The sequence below is a fragment of the Triturus cristatus genome, chromosome 1_2, assembly GCF_964204655.1.
Source record: "Triturus cristatus chromosome 1_2, aTriCri1.1, whole genome shotgun sequence".
NCBI lineage: Eukaryota > Metazoa > Chordata > Amphibia > Caudata > Salamandridae > Triturus > Triturus cristatus.
The window spans coordinates 651,331,268-651,350,330 of NC_140580.1; the positions used below are offsets into that span (position 1 = coordinate 651,331,268).

Genomic DNA, 19,063 nt, shown 5'->3' on the forward strand with positions numbered 1-19,063 from the left:
ATGTTATGACAATCGCATGTAATTGTATGTTGCTTGCCTTTTATTTTGTCACACATATCGATCAGCCATGATTTAACATATGTGGTCTCTCCGTTTTTCTATGAAAATCCAATAAAAATAGTTTTTAAAAAAAAACTATTTTCACAAAAGAGTGACACAATTTCATGACTCACTACAGTCTAATGATTAAGAGGACCGGCCTCCCTCCACCATGTGCGTACAGCATCTTGACCCTGATCAGGTAACCATGGCTACTACCATCAGAGGGTGAGCATGCCAAATGCACACAGATATGGGGCCACTTACACAGCACTGAGATATCTGATGGCTGGAAACAACCTGCACACCTTACCCACTCATTTGTTGACAGCGGAGACAAGGAGGCATCTGCCTCAGCTTTAATATAATCTGTAACCCACAGGCCCCACACATTTCTCTGCAATCTCCGCACTTCTCCACTGAGAAATGTTACTTCTGGTTCACATTGTCAGTGGACTGTAAAATTACGTGGCATATGTACAAGCCCCTATCGCCAGCACAACGTCACCTATAGTGACATTGTGGTGGCGAAAGGGGCTGCCCCTCATGTACAAGGCAACGTTAAGCCACTTAGTTGCCTTGTACATAAGGCCCCCCGTTCACGTTATGGTTAGCATGAAAGGGGTGGGCAGTGGGTGTTGCAGTGGGCGTTCCATCGTAACACCCATTAATTTTGATGCTGCCAACTATGTACAAGGTTGGGGTACATAGGAGGCAGCGCCAAAATGAAGACCTGGTAAAAACTGGTCTTAAGATTACGAAACGAGAAGAAATGCATTATTTCTCCTCGTTTTTGCTTTTCCCATGTGTGCTGCCTTGTGCAAAATGCCATTGTTTGTTTATGTACAGGAAGGTGCCCCTTCCTGTACATAAATAAACTTTTTTTTAAATGCAATTTTGTCACTTTCATTTGTGCTGCATGAAGCAGCACGCATGAAAGTGACAGGATGGCATTTTAGAATTGTTTATGTGCAGGAAGGGACACCTTTCTACACATAACCAATCCTTTCCTGCACGCAAACACCCTTGCACTCTGGTGCGAGGGCGCCTGCATTGGCCCTAAGCTGCTAATTTAGGATTAGCTATTAGTGAGGCACGTTTACTTGCATTGTATTACGAAAAGGGCAAGAAAGGTCCAGCGAAATACATACTGTCTTCATCAAGCGCCAGAAGGACCATATTCAAGCTTTCCAGGACCTGCTCCTCGGGTTCCGACTCGGATAGCTTCAGACACTCAAAGTGGCGACCCAGAGACTCTGTGGGAGCACAATAAAAAGAATAAATAAAATGAGTTCAAGGCATATCAAAAACACTATGGGGGCATATTATCAAGGACGGCGTTAAAATTATCGCCGGTTTAGCGGCAGAAAACTGCCGCTAAAGCGGCTATAACGAGCTTGATAATATGCCCTGGAGAATTGCAATAGAAGCCCATGTTCACACCAGAACATGGACTTCTATTGGAATTCTCAAGGGCATATTATCAAGCCCGTTATCGCCGCTGTAGCGGCAGTTTTCTGCCACTAAACCGGTGATAATTTTTAACGCCGTCCTTGATAATGTGCCCCTTAGTTCTACCACTTAAGTGAGTTCCACATTCTTTCTTTTTTGGATCATGACGAAATATGTCTAAACGACCTTTTTGTTGGACCTGCAAATTATGAACAAATATTTTGAAAATAACTCTCTGTTGAAAACGGGCCAAGTCAGTCTACAATCTTTTAAAGTTAACAAAGTTCCCAGCTGGCACTCTCAACTGGAGCATTAGCTCTCCATCTCCAGAGATTTGCATCAACAGAAATGTGTTTACAGTCCTTTCTATTTGACACCGGGCCCAAACGCCCCCTTGGGGCCTGAACAGGTCAGCACCCAATGTGACAAATAAATTGCAGGCTCTGTTGCAGTTTATTGATATCCAGTGTGTGCAGTGGGACCAGTGCTTTAAATGGGAAATTAGAAGTGCCGGTACTCACTAATTAAACTGTGTAGGTATTTAGGGGCGTGTCTAGGGGCGTGTCTGGGGGCGTGTCTGGGGCCACTAATTTAATAATAGCCACATAAGTAAGCTTTAAAGCATGCTCTGATTGTCATGTAAAGCGCTTAAATGCCCATGGGCCAAATTCGTGCAAAATCAAACTGCCTCCTTACATAAGAGACATGGCAAGCATCAGCTTCTATGTAATACCTGCAGAGACTAATTTTTGGCAGTTTGATATTGCGCGAATTTGGGCCTTGGGCATTTAAGCGATTTACATACAATCAGAACATCTGCATTAAAGCTTACTTTTTTAAGACCTCTGGTTGAGGTAGTTGTCCAGAACCACAGGATGATGAGCGGACATCGAAATCGACCCTGGTTCTTCAGTTAAACTCTCGGCACCTCGGACCATATCCTCATTCTTGTTGCGATGCCAATGAGAACCAGAGCCGCAACTAGAGTCAAATTTCAGGGGGTGCTAATTCTTTCAGTAATAGGCAGCAGAGATGCAGGGCTCAAAGAAAGGGTGAGAAACAACAAAGCCTCATTAAAAAGCAATTGATCTTTTAAAGACCTGTGAAGTACTCGGTTGCGGCCCTGTGTGCGCGCCCGCCCGGGAAGCAGTCTCATCCTGGGCTGCCACACGACGGGGGGGGGGGGGGGGGGGGGGGAGGGGGTGTCTGAAGCCCTTTGATCCCAATGGGCTTGCTCGCCTGATGAGAACCTAACACTGCAGGAGCACCCCAGCGCAGAAATACACAGGCTGTTGCCAGCCAGAGCAGAACCTCAACACGCACCATCTGTTGCACGTACCCCATACTTCAAGGCCTGAGCCCTGCTGCTTCATGGAGTACCGGTACTCTCCTTGCCCGAAAATAAATTCCGGTACTCAGGACGATAAAACTGCGAAGTGCCAGTACTCAGTACCGGTGAGTATCAGCCCATTTAATGCACTGAGTGGGACAGGAGAGACTTGAGGGCATTACACGCAATAATATTCTGCAGTGAGTATCACTTTTCCATCCTGTAAATCTGCTCTAATCAATGCTGGACTGAGGGATGCCCTCCGTGTATTGTTGTGGGTGCATCGCTGCGCAATGGGGTTCACTCTTTGCAACACTCTAGTAAGTGCATGCATTACTTTTTGAACCACTAAGGGATGTTTAAAAAGTGGAATACAAGTCCCAGAATGCAAGTGCATGCTCCTGGCTAAAAAATTGTGTAAGTTGTCTGCAGTGCTTAATCTGAGAAGGTGGTTGTAGGTGGGGTCCACCGTCACTAATTTTTGGGGAGTGGCACTTATATTTCCTCATGAGACTTTGACCCAAAGCAAGAGAGAGAAACACACAAAATGGAAAATGTGGAAAAGAAAGACGGAAATATATTGATAGAGGGGAGAAAGCAAGGATTAACAAAAGCCTGCAAGAGTGAGATAATGGGGCAAGGAGACAAATTATGAAATAATTTAATTATGAAATAATAAATTATTATTTGACAAATGGTGGTGGATGAAAGAGACATCGGATGGAATCAAGACTACCAGCCTTGGTATTCCGCAACGCGGTTATTTAATCGTCAGGCACTTATTATTTTAGAAATAAATCCTCGGTGCAGGTATCACATATGAATGGGGCCCATTGAGTCCTTTTTATGGCATGTTTAATCACTGTGACACCTCTTCAATACTGGGGCGACCATCCCTGTTACTGCTGTACGCATTGTTTACCTTTTCATGCTGGGCCCAATCTAGGGTACAAACTAGAATGTTGGTAGTCTGAGTAAAACCACCTACCAGCATAGGTGCAATATCTTTCTAATGTCAGGAGCTTGTTACATTTCGTAAAAAGGGTCATTTCTGAAACTGATCTTATTGTTTGGACTTAAGCACAGAGGCGGCCGGCACAGGTAGAAGTGGTGGGTGGTGAGGTGGTGAGGTGGTGCGGTGGTGTGGGGAAGTCGACAGACAACAGCATAAGTATAATTAAATGAATTTTTTTTTAAAAACACTTACCTTGCGCTCGCTGAATTGCTGACTCAGCGATGCCGCGAGAGCAAAGTAAGTGGTTTTAAGTTTTTTATTTATTTTTACTTATTCCGTCGTCTGCCGACCACCCCCCAATCCCGTCCCACCCCACCACCCACCGCTCTTACCTGTGCCGGCTGCCACTGCTTAAGCACTTTTTTTCTATTCATGATACAGTGTTACTCTAAGTGGTCCACGTATGGCAGTGAAATGTTGCACACATGCCCAGAGGAAATGTCAAACATAAACATACTGAATACTAAGCAGCTATGCTGAGGTTAACCTACAGTAACTAAATTGGCACTGATACCTCCTTTCATCAGATTATAGTAATTCAAAGTCACAGTGAGTTAATGTTACTTTTTATTTATAGCCGATCTGCCTACCAATGATATTTTCTTTGGTAAGATCTGACACTAATTAAAATGCCACATGTGTATATAGTTGTAAACGTACTTGCAAATGCTGTCAAAGGTGGTGTATACATTATTTCTTCAACTGAGAATGGCTTCTCTATATAAATGGTGAAAGAAGTATTTATGCACTGCTGGTTGTTATTAATTGCTGATGACATTTGATCTAGTTATTTATTTTAATTCTTTAATTTTCTTCAGCCCCAAAATGATAATTCAAGGTATTTATGTAAACTGAAAAGGGCATGAGAGTTCCCTAATTGAATACTTTATTGCTATATTTTGGATGTCAAACTGGTACTAATGAGGTAAATGTCTGCCCAAACAGTGTTAACCTTTACAAATGACAAAATAATGAGTTAACACTTTCACAAAATGTGCACCATTATGTCACATAATTTGCCTTTTCGTGCTACATAATGTGGTCCTCCTCTGCTGCATAATTTCAGTGGCCCTGCTTGTAATGGAAACACCAGCAATATCTACAGTTCTTTTGAGCTGGTGTGGTAGTCCAGGTCGAGGACTCTGCCTGGGCACGTTGCAATCAGGAGCACAAGGGCATAGTTGTGAATAGTATAGCAGGTGCAGTGACACTGGCTCCAAGTGTGTGAGGGACATTCTGAACCCCAACTGTGAGTGTTTTTATTTTTATACAATCAAACAGGTGGTGGGGGTGGGGGGGCGTTTTCCTTGATTGACCTAGGGTCTATGGCACCCTCGCCAAGCCACTGGCTAGCCATCACAAGCTTATATCCAATCACACTCCATACAAGTCAAGAACGATTTGTATACCCCACCACTTTCAAATTACACTAGCCACCACTGTGGTCCATTGAGAGGAAAGTTAATCACAGGGATTATTGTACTTGCAGTGCATCTCCCACTGCAGCGCATACATTGTAGGCAATAGCTGAATGTTGAGTGGGCACCATGGTTTTTGACCTGCTTGACATTTTATTTTGCTTTTCAAAATCAAATCACAAAGTGAGGTTTCTGAAAAGTAAAAAAAAAAAAACTGACATTGGGTGTGTGGCAATGGGTGTTTGACGGTTGGTGTGTGGATATTTGATTGTGGGTATGTAGCATAGGATGGGTGGTGTATTGGTTTGCAATGGTGTGCGGATGCCATCTGATGTGTGCAAGTGAGAGTGGGCTTGGGGGCAGACGGTCTTTGCTCTGTGGGTGCACACTATTGAACATGTGGGTATAAGAAGACAATGAATTTGTGGGATTATAATGGTGGCTGTATTAATGTATGATTTGGGGTGTGTGGGGTTCAAATGGTAGGGGTGTGCCATGTTATGGTTGGTTTGTTTGTTGGATTTGGAATGTGTAGGTGTGTGATAGAAGGTGTATTGCATCTGATGGTGGGTCTGCTCATGTACCTTGGAGATTGTGGGGACGTATGATGATGGATGTGGGCATGCACATTTAATGATTGGTATAAGCACATGATGATGGCATTGGTAATCTGATGGTAAGTGTGTCATTCTTTATGATAGTGGCCATATGATTATGTGTATGTGGGTCTCTCATACTTCATACAAGCATTTCATAGTAGGAGGTGGTGTGTTGGCATATGTTAGTGGGCGTGTGGGTTTATGATAGTGGCAGTGTGGGTGTATGATGGTGGAGTGTGGGTGTCTATTATTGGGAATGTGGGTGTCTCATGGTTTGAGTGTTCTGATATGATGTGGATGTTTCAGTGTAAAATGGTGTGTGTATTGGTACACAATGGTGGGTTTCAGGGTGTATGATGTTGGGTGTGTTTCTGTATATGATGATGGCTATGTTGGCATTTTATTGTGATGTGTGGCCAAATGATGATGGGTATGTGGGTGTATTTTGGTGGCTGTGTAGGTATATGATGGTGTTTGTGCATGTTTAATGGAATATTGCTTGTAATAGGTGTGTGTGGGCTTATGGCAGGAGTGTATGATTTAAGTGTTGCTTTTGATGGTGGGTGTGTGTGCACCTTACTATGTGTGTGTGTATATGTGGGCAATTGATGGCGGTTGTGTGAGAATATATTGCTGGTTTGATTGGTGCATCGCGGTGGGTTTCTGATTGATGATCTGTGAACATTTAATAGTGGGTGTGGGAGCATATGATGATTGGTATGTAGGTGTTTGATGGTTGCTGTGTATGAGGTGGGTGCATTAGCTTATGATGGTGGGTGTGGGAACAACGAAGATTTTAGTAGGTCTGTGGGCATCGGATGGTGAATGTGTATGTAGCTGATGGTGAATGTGTGAGCAATTGAGTGTAGGTGTGTTAGGATATGTTGACGGGGTTGCTGCATGATGGGTATGTGAACAGTTGGTAGCGGCATATGATGGTGGGTATTTGGATTAAAGATTGTGAGTGTAGATGTGTGATGCTGGGTGTATGAGCTTCTGTTCGTGGGGTGGCATATGATAGAGGGGGGATATGATGATGTCATATACTGTACGTATTTCTTGTGATTATGGGTGTGTGTGTTATCGTGAGTGCCAGGCGGCATGTGCATGGGCATAAGATGGTGGCAGTGGGTGTATATTATAGTGTTTGATGGATATGTGAGCATTTAAAGGAGGAGCATGTCATGTAACAGTGCCTGTGTGAGTATTTAAAACTGTGGTGACCGTATAATGGTGGGTGTGTAGTGGTAGGATGGCAGATATGTGGGCATTTAATGCGGATTTCTGGATTTATAATGGTGTGTGTGTGTGTGTTGGTCCTTGATGGTGACTGTACATCTTATAGTGGGTATATTAGCATGTATGATTGTGGATGTGCTGCAGTAGGATTGTAGTGTGGGCCTTTGATGGAAGGTTTCTGGCCAACAGATAGTGAGCAAGAGGGTGCATGGAAATGGGTCTCTGAAAGTTTGGTGATGGTTTTGGGCATAAAAAATGGAGGCATGGTCGTCTGATGGTGGATGTGTGAACATATGATAGCAGCTGTGTGGGGCTGTGATGGTGTTCTGTGGCCATATAATATTGGATGTGTGGGTTTGGCCAGTGTGTGTAGCTGGCTTTTTAGGTGATTTGCAACTGCATATTCATTTTAATAGCACTTATGCGCAAGAGGCAGAGAACTGTGACAGGTCATAGCTGTCTGTCTGTCCTTTTCTCATTTGCAAACAGGGAACTGACACAGATAAGAGCTCTTGTGGCTCACTTTCATCCTCATTTTTGTGACCGTACAGATCACAGCTTGCATTTTAAACTCACTGCCCTTAGACAATGCTGGTATGTTGGAATGTTCCCATAATCTGTCAATCTGGGGAGGGGAGAAAACATTTAGCACCTTTGGCAGGCGAGGAGGGTATGCAATACACACCTCCCTTCTTGGATGTAGAAGTGGGTTTTAAGTTCACAGGGTAGCAGTAACCTAATCCATACATTTAGCTTTTATGACCCCTCACTCTAGAGCGAGGTGGGTGGGGCAGGGCATTAATGACTCATTGACACACAGGCAAGACTGGGACAGTATTGAAATAGTAGTCTCTTGACGGCCTTTCAGTTTGTTAAGCTTGTTTTTCGGTGTGAGGAGATGAGAGCCGCACACGGCTTAGATTTCAAAATAAAATTACGTCTCTCAGACTAGAGGGAGTTCATGACATCTATTTAAGTATCCACGGGATGTCTCCAATGGACTACGCTTTTGGACATGTCACACTTACTACTAAATTAGCTGGATACATTTGAAGGAAGTTCATCATGACTGATTAATTTAAGGAAGACTACACTCTCAGGTTTGCGTCCTCTAGTCCGGACAATACCTTATTTGGTATTTATTTTTTGTAACACACACTTAATATAAACACCAACAACCAATAAAAAAAACATACCCATCTAAAACAACACACCTAAGAAAATATTGAACACACACTAATCTACACTATCCTTAAATACCTATCACTAATAAACAAATGAGGAAAGTAAAAAGCCTGAGGGAGAGTCAGATCTGTACACTGATACGCTTCATTGCCTCTTGTAAAGTGAGCATGATGGCACGCAGGCTTGCCAGCTCAACCTTAATGGCTGCCATCCAAATTTTGAGCTCCTGGAGGTCTTTTAGGGCATGTGCCTCAAATAAGGAGCCTACAGCAGGGGTTGTGTCCATGGCCTGTGCTGCTTGCACCACATGGGCAGATGATGGTCCTGGAATAGCCTGGGGTACTACCATCAGCTGTTGGGCACCCTCCTGTTGTGGGTTGGCCTTCGAATGTCCCTGTTGTTCCCGCCTGCATGCATTCCAAGTTCCGTCTGCCTTTCCTTGTTCATACAGGGTCCTCATCTAATTGTACGCCTTTGTGACATGATGGATGTGGTGGTAGCGCTCCTGTCTTTTGCAGTGCTCCTCTGCCTCTTCTGCTGTCATGTTGTTGGTAGCATTGGGATCCCTGAAGGTTTCCACTTCAACCTGGGTGTATGGTGCAGGTCCACCATGACAAACCTTCCACCTTACACTTCCCACGAGAGCAACCGTTCCTCATGCTATTGCCCAAGTATGCATAGGTCAGACTTAATTAGGACACTACCTTACACAATCCTAGGAATCGCCTGGTGGTGTTACCCATGCCCTGATGAAGCCCTGTTTAGGGAGAAATATGTTAGCTGCACATATAATGGACTGAATTTAATAAAGAAGAATTGTGTACATGATTGAAGATTCAAGAATACTCTTTTGGTCATTTGACTGTTTATATATCTGCTGCCTCTCTTCCTTTTGTGTTATGTTTAGTGTATTTATTGCTGTGCAACCTGGTCTTCTTAGGCCAGCTTTTATGTATATGTCCCCCCTGTTGTCTTGACCCAGCCAAGGAAAGTGTGGGTGATAGCCTATTTAGGTCTCGCCTAAGACCGGACATCTGCTGTCTACTGCGAAACATATTGTTATCTTACAGTGGACTTAGATCCCGCCCAGTGCTTACCACTAGTTGGTTATATTATCACTCTACTTTTTTTTGCTTATTCTTCATGAGCTATGTGGGCTTTGCTTCATCTTCTTAGTTTTGTCCCAACCCTGGAGAATAGAAGCATTGTAATGCGGCGGTCAGAAAGTAAACCGAGATGCAGCCCTGAAAGCCTCTGACCATCGGTCGGAGCGTTTCTGGGCCGCATCGTAATCGACCCCTGAGTGTATGATTTTTTAGCATGAGATGCCACCAATAAAAGGAATGTCTAGCACATAAGGCTTATTTTAGAAAAACCTTAAAGGACTCTGGTCCTGGTAGAAGGTGGCTCCTAGCACATCTTAATAAAAGTAATGCTGATATGAGAATTGTGAATGTATAAAGTACAACTAACGGTGACCTGCAATTGTGAAGATTATTGCTAGGTAAATTAGCACTAATTCCTGTGGACTATATGCAACTAGATGGAGGTGACTTTAATTACCCTATTGCCCTAACTCTGGATAGACTAGCTGCCAAAAGGTACATCCAGCTCAGAGCACTTAAATCTGTTCACTCTTTTAGCAGCAATCTAAATCTGTGTGTCATTTGGTGCATCCACAGCCCTACTGGTGGAGACCATACTTTCTTTTGCTTTCAGTATCATTTCTATTCAAGGATTAATTGCATTCTGATTACAATGTCTATGTACATGCAGTTGATCACCCTGTAATTCATAATTTATGCACATTGGACTATGGATATGTCCAGCTCTTGTTACAGATCCAATCCCTGAATTCGAAGTTTAATATCTGGTGTCTTAATCTGGCTGGGGACAGAATAAACACAAGAATAAAAAGCAATCTGACAGCCAATTCTTCAGAGATAACCAACTATTGAAAAAAATGATTTAAGTAAGTGGACTGCTTATAAAAGGGGAAGATAGCAGAGATAGCAGAGCATAACGAATAATCTGAACCTTATATGAATGCTATGCACAATCTGAATCACTCTTATAACATACTGGTGAGTAAATGGGATTAATACCACCAAAGCTTAAACCTTATGCAACTTCCAAACAGCAGGGAGACTGCCTGTAAGCTACCTGAAACACAAGCAGAGTAAACTGAATATTAAAGGGTGACATACCTTTTCTGGTAATATTTAAACAAAGGATTCTAATGTTGTGAAAGTGATGACATCATTCTATGAGAAAATTCATACCAATGACAATACTGCTTTCATAGAAGATATAGAAACCGCTTAGACAATGTCTTCTTGTAAGAGCTTGATCTATCTGCTCATGCTGAACCCAAATAAAATATATTGTTAAAGAAAGTATTTTTAAAAAATCTACAGTTCTACAAAAATTCCAGAAAAAATCGCCCTTTAGAGATCTCAAAGATTCTCCCGAAGTAAAAGGGTAAAAGAGCTTTATATTTCCAAAACTGAGTAAAAGAGCTTAATACTGTCAAACCCCAGAAGGTATGTGTTATATCCTGAGTTTTACTTAATTGTAATCAGCCTAGGTCTTCCTAGCTGCTCAGCCAGAGTGAGAGATGGTTACGGAATGTTGGTGTGACTGTGATGAATGGAATGCCTGGGTGCCTGTGTGGGTGAGTGATGACAGTTGGAGATGGGCTGAGCAGCTAGGCAGGCTGCTCCTGGTGGGGCCGTGATATGGGCTGTTACATGGGCTGACATAGAGGCTGTAACAAGGGCCTAAGATAGGCTAATGATGAAGCTGGTACGTGGCTGAACCTTGTCTGAAGTGATCTGGAACTGGAACTAATAAAGAAGGCTTTGAAACCTACAACATGGCTACAAGTGTCATCCTGTACAGATTACAACATATTTTGGCGACGAGCGGGCCTGGACCCAAGCGTACTTAAGGACTGAACAGAAACCAAGGAACCACAAAGAAACTGTGAGAACCAGCGCAACTACAAAGAAACTGTGAGAACCAGCGCAACGACAAAGTAAAAAAGAAGAAATGTACTTGTAACAGTATGGAGTAAAAGGCAAGCTGGCCCCACCAGTGTCCAGTCATCGGACGGCCCCAACCTGTGTCCTGCCTGATCTTACTCCATGGACTTGACCAAAGGTATGGTCTGTATGTTAGAGTGTGAAATGACTGCTTGTCACCCTACCACTTCCTTTTAAATCTGCCGTATGGATGAATCCGGTGGTTGTTCAAGGTGTGAGTTGTGGTCCAACTCAGTGAAGTAAATTCACAGGTGCTACACAGGAGCGGTGTGGTTCTGCTAAGATTGGTACTTTAATGGCACTTAGAAAGTACAAGCAGCGTCAGTGAACAAGGTGGAAATATTGCCTGGAAGTTATTTTACAAAGCAACATTTTCCAAACATCTGCATATGCTGCCTTCTGAACGTTTTCTCTATCTGGAAGTAAAATTTACAAGGAGTGAATGCAAGCTACATCTCTAACACAAATGTACCTGTGTAATTCTCAAGCGCAGCGTAAGGTTTGCTCTTTGACACATGAACTGAGGTGCTAATTTGTGAGGGAGAAAAGGACAGAACTATTTTACTCGTACTACTTGCACATAATGAGCTTTTCTGAGGAGAGTTTGGAGACTTGTCTACATGGTATGTTAACTGCCTCGTATTTAATCTGCGTGTAAACAGAAGGAAAATAGTACAAGACTTTGACTTTGAAATTGACCGTTGGACTGTAGTTCAAGTTTAAAAATCTGGCACGAGTCAAGCAACTCGCGCGCCTACCTTCTTTCGGTTGGTTCGGCGCATGCAGCCTCTCCTGCGATGTGTCCTGCGTCATCTGCACTCTGATGTGCAGGGCGGCCTCGGCTTCGGCGATGTTGATTCATTTTGGTGCATGAACGCACCTTAAGCCACTCGGCATTCACGTAATAAAACGTGTCGCCATCTTGTGTTTGGGGGATGCAGTTTTGTCTCTCATAGAAGCGCTGATGTCACGAAGGTAGCTTTGCTTTTTGCCAACCACGTTTTTTTGTTTATTTTCTTGTCGCAATAAAGTTCAACATGGATGGATGGAGGCTGGAGACTACGTGATTATAGGGTTTTCAAGGCTGTTTAGAGGGTGATGGATTGTGCAGTGGACACCGTTCCTTTGTCACGAGTAAGTAGAAGATTCGTCTAAGAGGGATTCTTTTGGAGTTGTAAAGAGACATCCCTCCTCTATGCATGTTGCGACAGAGTTCTCTTTTTCAAGACGGTGGGGCATAAGTTTTCTCCAGCGAAGTAAAGGTACATTCTACTGTTAACCTTTTGGATGGTGTTCCAGAATCCAGCAGGTGGGGTGTCCGGTATGGCTCATGCTGTATGATGAGCCAAGGGGAAAATAACGCGGGAGATATGTTTACTGTATACTTCTTTAAGCACTCATGCTCAGTGAAGGTCTACATTTACAACATCTTGATGATGGCTTTACTGTCTGTTGTATTTAAAGTGACGAATTCTTTACATTTTCTGTTTAACAAGCTTCACTTTATGTGCAAGGGCTACACTAAATGTAACATTTACAGTAATTTTATGTCGTGATGTCACAGTTGTTTCATGATGTTGTTAGATGGGACACCTTAGTCTCATGGTGGGTGGTCATCACAGTTTATTCCTTAGGAATAGGGGTGAGGTTGGGTTTTAGTCCCAGTTAGTGTCCCAGTTAGTGTCCTCTACATGGGGTTAGGTATATGGATTATCATCTTTATACCAGTGGGTTTTATTCCAGATGTATGTACAAGGGTACATTGTTTGTGTATGCCACAGTGTCTCTTATGTGAGGGTGGTTATGGTCTTTGTGGGTGGTTTCCCACTTCTTTGTGTTGTGTGTAAGTCGTCCTGCGCTTCACGTGTTGTTCTGTGTAAGTCGCCCTGCGCTTCAGATGTTGTATGTGTGTAAGTCGCCCTGCGCGTCACATGTTGTCCTGTGTAAGTCACCCTGCGCTTCAGATGTTGTTGTGTGTGTAAGTCGCCTTGTGCATCACGTGTTGTCCTGTGTAAGTCGCCTTGCGCTTCAGTTGTGGTCGTGTGTAAGTCGCCCTGCGCCTCACTGTGTGTACCCTCTATGTGGTCCATATTGTGGTACACGTGTATTTGTAGTGTCGGTTCACCCTTGATGTCTGTTTATGGCCTCGGGTGTTTGTCGTGGTGTGTTTATCTTTCACTACGTGTATTTAGTATGTGTTCATCTTTCACTACGTGTATTTAGTATGTTCAGGGGAAAGAAGGAGGGGGTCACTGCTAGTTAGACAGTGTTAAGTCTTCCCCAAAGTACGCAGTGTTAGGTGCGTTGTAAATTGGTATAATACTCTTCATGAGGGAGGATGGGTAATGTTGATGCATGTTATATTATGATATGTCGTTTTTTCCTATCTTCTCTTTAATTTGCTTTGTTCTTGCTTTAGTGATGTTTTACTTTTGGTTGCATCCTTGAGTTATGGACATTACGGTTTATTTTGTGTATAGTTCTTTGCTGTAGTAATGTAAACTTTGTTTTCATTTTAAAAGGAAAGGGATAATGTTATATCCTGAGTTTTACTTAATTGTAATCAGCCTAGGTCTTCCTAGCTGCTCAGCCAGAGTGAGAGATGGTTACGGAATGTTGGTGTGACTGTGATGAATGGAATGCCTGGGTGCCTGTGTGGGTGAGTGATGACAGTTGGAGATGGGCTGAGCAGCTAGGCAGGCTGCTCCTGGTGGGGCCGTGATATGGGCTGTTACATGGGCTCACATAGAGGCTGTAACAAGGGCCTAAGATAGGCTAATGATGAAGCTGGTACGTGGCTGAACCTTGTCTGAAGTGATCTGGAACTGGAACTAATAAAGAAGGCTTTGAAACCTACAACATGGCTACAAGTGTCATCCTGTACAGATTACAACAGTATGTAACTTGCCCTCTATTCCCAATCTTGTTTGTTCTAGCATTAGGATCCCTCCTTAGCAATCTCAGATCCAATAAGGACATTAAGGGAGTTATGTTTGGCTCCAAAGAATTTAGGGAAGCTTCTTATGAAGATGACATCAAGATGACATCATTCTCTACTTAGCCAAGGTAGACCATCCTATGTCGGAAATGTTGCAGTCTATTGAGGAATATTTAATTGTTTGAGCTACTGGTTAATGCACAACTAACATGATCTGAATTAATTTCTTTAAACATCTATGGCACTGGTACTGTGGTACAAAACTCGCATTTGAGAATTTCTGTATTAACACCTATTAAAACTATTTAAAATATCTATGATTTGATTTAGTCTTGATTCTCCAAATTTTGTCCTAGTGGGGAGAACTGATGTAATCAAAATGATCGTTGCCCCCATAATCAACTTTGCATACAAATGTTTTCTTGACACATGTCGGAGCTGATCTTCCACAGCATTGAAAACATAATATCCTTTTTTCAATGCAATAAAAGGAAATTCTTGGCTTTCCAGGGCCAACCTTTAACAACAAAAATCTAAGGGGCGTGTAAAAAGGCCAGACTCTTAGAAAATATTAACGTGCATTCAAAGGATGTCAGGCAGCACACTGGCTCTTGCCACATTTCCTTCATGAACAGAAACCTGAAGAACCAGTTGCTTAGGAGGAGTGAGCCTCACTTTGCAACCCTCTATCCATAATAAAATAATCTGTCAATACATTAAAATCTAAATCTACCATATTTAGAGACCCATATAAATAATTTAAGCAATTGAAACAAAATTACAGCTAAAAATGTCTAAGGTGATATTCATATCACGCTGGAACAATGAGAAACTGTATCTAAATAAAAAAGCACTGCCTGGCATAAGAGGGAAAAGCAGGGATTCTTCTTGTTTTAAAAACAATTCGTAATGGTTACCCTAATTCCTTCTTTCAAATTCAATTGGCATTGGGCAGCTCAGAATTTGATAGTTTTCTTAAACATATGTCTACCTTTAGGAAAAATGGAACACCAGTGGATACCACGACGTAATACACTTGTTATGCATCTTTAACAAATTTTGATAAAACTGCCTTTTGTTACACCATCAGGCAATTCACTATCAATGTTGTTAAGCCAGATATAATAAATGACAACCTTATAGACTGCATCGCGCTAACAAGACAAACCTTGGCATCATCACCATCCTCTTCCTGGCATTGCTAGCATATGATCTTTCTTCTCCTCTACCGTCCTCTCTTTTCTTTCCGTATGAATGATTATTCACTCAACTTAGTTAGAGATACATAGCATCTCAGATTATAATATGCTTTCTGATGCAGCACTATCCTTCTTCAGATTGGACCAAGGGGGACAGAAAACCACTAGACACTATCAAAAGTTTCTGTGTGTGTCTATGAACTGGAGATCAGCTGGTGGCCTGTGTATACTGGCATTTGGCTGGCTGTGTGTGAATCTGCATTTGCTGGCAGTGTGCGTGGAATGTCGCTTGGCTAATGGTCTGCTGGGATGACACATGTCTGGCGGTGTGTATGGACTATCGCTTGGCTGGCGATGTGCATGGACTATCGCATGGCTGGTGATGTGTGTGGATGTTGCTTGGCTGGTGGTGTGCATGGATGCGCTTGGCTGGCGGTGTGGCATGCGTGGATCTTCCAGTGTTTTATTACCCAGAATCCACTGCAAACCTCAAATTTAGCTAAAAAGTCACACTTTACTCTCATTTCTGTGTGGAAAAGTTGTTGGATCCCCATGCCAGCACAAATTTCCCACCACCCAGTGTTCCCCTTGGTCTCCCTCCTGATAAAAATGATACCTCACTTGTGTGGATACCCAAAGCAGGGACAGCCTAAAATTTATAAAAGTTGTGGGGATGATTGTTTTGTGTAGGAAGAGATACCGTCCTGCACAAAAACAATAATTTATGGCATTTTCCTCTTTCTATGTGTGCTGCAGAATGGTGCATTCATAGAAAGAGGAATAAATGAGGAGAAATAAAAGTATTTCTCCTCATTGCGCCACTCCTACGCCTCCCCTGGTGAGGCATAGGATTCTGACGCATTCCGAGGTATACAAAACGTTGTAAATCTGGGAATGTGTCAGGTTCCATGAATGTTGCATGGGAACGCCCCTTTTTTAATGCAAGGCCATGAAAAGTCACACAGGGTGGCTTTAGGTGGCCTTGTAAATGTGGGCCCGTTGCGCTGCAAATGCGTCAAATAAAAGTGACGGACTGGGGGCGCAATGGGCTTGTAAATGAGGGCTTTGGACTCTAATGTTTAACCTTCAATCTGAAAGTCTGCTCTTTCACATTGTTTTTTTCTTATTTGCAGGTGCATTCCTATGATCTTATAGTTAGTGAAAGGCACATTGTGAATGAGAGATAATGAGGCTTGGGGGAAGAACTTTTGGCAAGAACGAGAGGTTCAAACAAACAAAGGGAGGGCTCTGATTCATGTTATATCTAAAGATAGGAGGAATTAAAGGACGTTCTGATGTTCAGGCCAGGAGATGGGCTTATCAGATGTGGTTGCCAAGTTCTACTGTGAGAAGGTGGAAATTGTGGGATTCTCAAATGTTCTGTGAAGTTTTAATTGGCGGTTACACCTTAGCATTAGGCAGATTCCCTTTAAACAGTGCGCTAGGTTCATAGCATGTGGTGTTCCCATGAAGCAGGGGCCCTTGAAGGACAAGGAAGGACAATATCAAGGAGTATACACAGGTCCACACCTGTACACAGAATAGTCAGCAGGATGAGGAGGGGGCAGACAAATTTAACATGCTAAAAAGAAATGAATGGAGGAAAAGCAAACACGGAATCCATACTTGCATCCACATGATCGGTGGGAGGGGGAGTAAGGGGAGAGATTAGGAATAGAAGGGGGAGTAGAGAAAAAAGATGAGAGACAAGAAAGAGAGATGTGGAAAAGGTGGGAGCAGGAGAGGAAAGTGGGGGATATCGGATCTAGTTAGGGTTTCTTCAACTAATGCTACTTAGCTCAGGCTTAGTTAGGTCATTTAGATTTACTTATGTGTAGGCAAGAGGTTCGGAAATCATATACTGATCATCAGATTTTGTTCCTCATTTTATGCACTGCTATTACTGAATTCCTCGATTGCTTTATGCTATTAAGGTTAAACTTTGTCAGATGATTTGGACGATCAGTAGTGATTCTGTATTTTTACAACATATTCCTGAGAAATATATACATCAGTTTAGCTTTGAATTTGTAACAAACTTACATTTAATCCCATTTATGGACTTTCAGATCCTCATTCACTGTGTAGCCAAATGGGCTACAATGTAAATTGAACTTTTGGATAATGTTAACTCCTTTATTTCTCAGGCATCTAAAAAGGTTCATCACATAGAAATTTGGATATTCGGCTCATTGCTCTGGCACTATCCTCTTTGTTTGGAACATTGTAATAGCTTTCTAACCCTTCTGCCTCAGGCTCTACAGGTTGTTAAAGGCGTTCTCCATTGTTATAGATCCTTGTATGCAGCTCTGACCTATAATTCGGTTTCAGGCTCTTTAACCACTGGTATAGTCCTTGGCAGCGGGCTATAGGACATCAATAAATGATTGGACTACACAACAAACAGAAGATTCTAATGTATTATATGACTAGCAAGAAAGACAGTGGAGGAGTTCCATGGCCTCGATGAGCAAGGACATATCACTGTTCAATGAATGAACAGCAGAAATATGGGAGCTGAGGGTGGGGAAAGAGTGCGTGGCTTCATTGCCTCTGTGTAAACTAAACCATCAACAGAGCAGGGCAGTGGCCACGGCCAAGGCCCAGTAATTATTTTAATATCCCAAAAGTGAATTTCAGTCAAAACTGCTTAATTTCATAAATATCAAACTGCTGAAAAGAAACAACATATAAAAGCTGAATGACCAAATAAAGGAGAGGATTTTCTACCTTGGGCAGCAAAGCTCTGAGTTCTTTTTAGAATAGAAAGCGACCAATGGCACTGGAACTTTGGGTGCCAAGAGTGCTGCAGCTCCTCTATATATCACTGAGATGGTCGGATGGGCAATAAGCAATGAAGAGGTCTTTTATTTTCTTGCAGCATTTACCATGTGTTAAAGGTCAAAACGTCACAGTTCAGGCAGTTTCTACGACAAAATGCTTGCAATTATGCAAACATGGGGATCTATTTACTTGTCCAACTTTTAACTGCATAGTGAGGGCCTACTCTAACATTCAACTAGTGAAACACTTCGCAGGGTACATGAGAGTATGAAATGATAAGAATACAGTAGGCTATGGATTTTCAAGTAGATATCAATAAAAACATGTTATTGCTTTCCAAATTAAATATGTGCAAATATATGAGTATCAGGGCAGTGCAAATGAGGTGTATTGTCTCTTAATCACAAAGTAAAATGGGAACAAACTTTTAGGCCCTCATTTGCAATATTTTGGCGTAGGGCATGGCCGCAACCCTTCCTGCTGCACTGACCTACATCAAAAGAAAAGGGCAGGAATGCAATGTATCTATGAGATATGGCGTATTCCTGTCCTCTTTCACAGCTCTGGCGCACAATGGCTGCCATGCGCCAACGCAGGTACCCTTGCACCATGGTGCAAGGATGTCTGAGTGGAAATCAGGTTGTGTTTGTGGGGGAGTGGAAACCTTCCCACATAAAAACAATCTTACGCCACCTCTAGTGAGTGGTAGGCTTTTAATGCATTCCCGGGTTTACAGCATGTTGTAAATCTGGGAATGTGTCAAATGTCATAGGTGTTACTTGGGACCACCCACCATAATGCCCATGGCATACCTTCCCATC

General features: G+C 42.6%; 1 protein-coding gene across 1 annotated transcript in view; it reads right to left on the bottom strand.

Annotated features, from left to right (window-relative positions):
* Positions 1–19,063, bottom strand: part of LOC146867801 (rap1 GTPase-GDP dissociation stimulator 1-like) — a 618,625-nt gene that overhangs the window by 470,611 nt on the left and 128,951 nt on the right. The window contains exon 2 of the mRNA XM_085608132.1: positions 1,191–1,295. Within this exon, the coding sequence (XP_085464258.1) occupies positions 1,191–1,295 (105 nt within the window). The remainder of the gene's footprint in view (positions 1–1,190; positions 1,296–19,063) is intronic.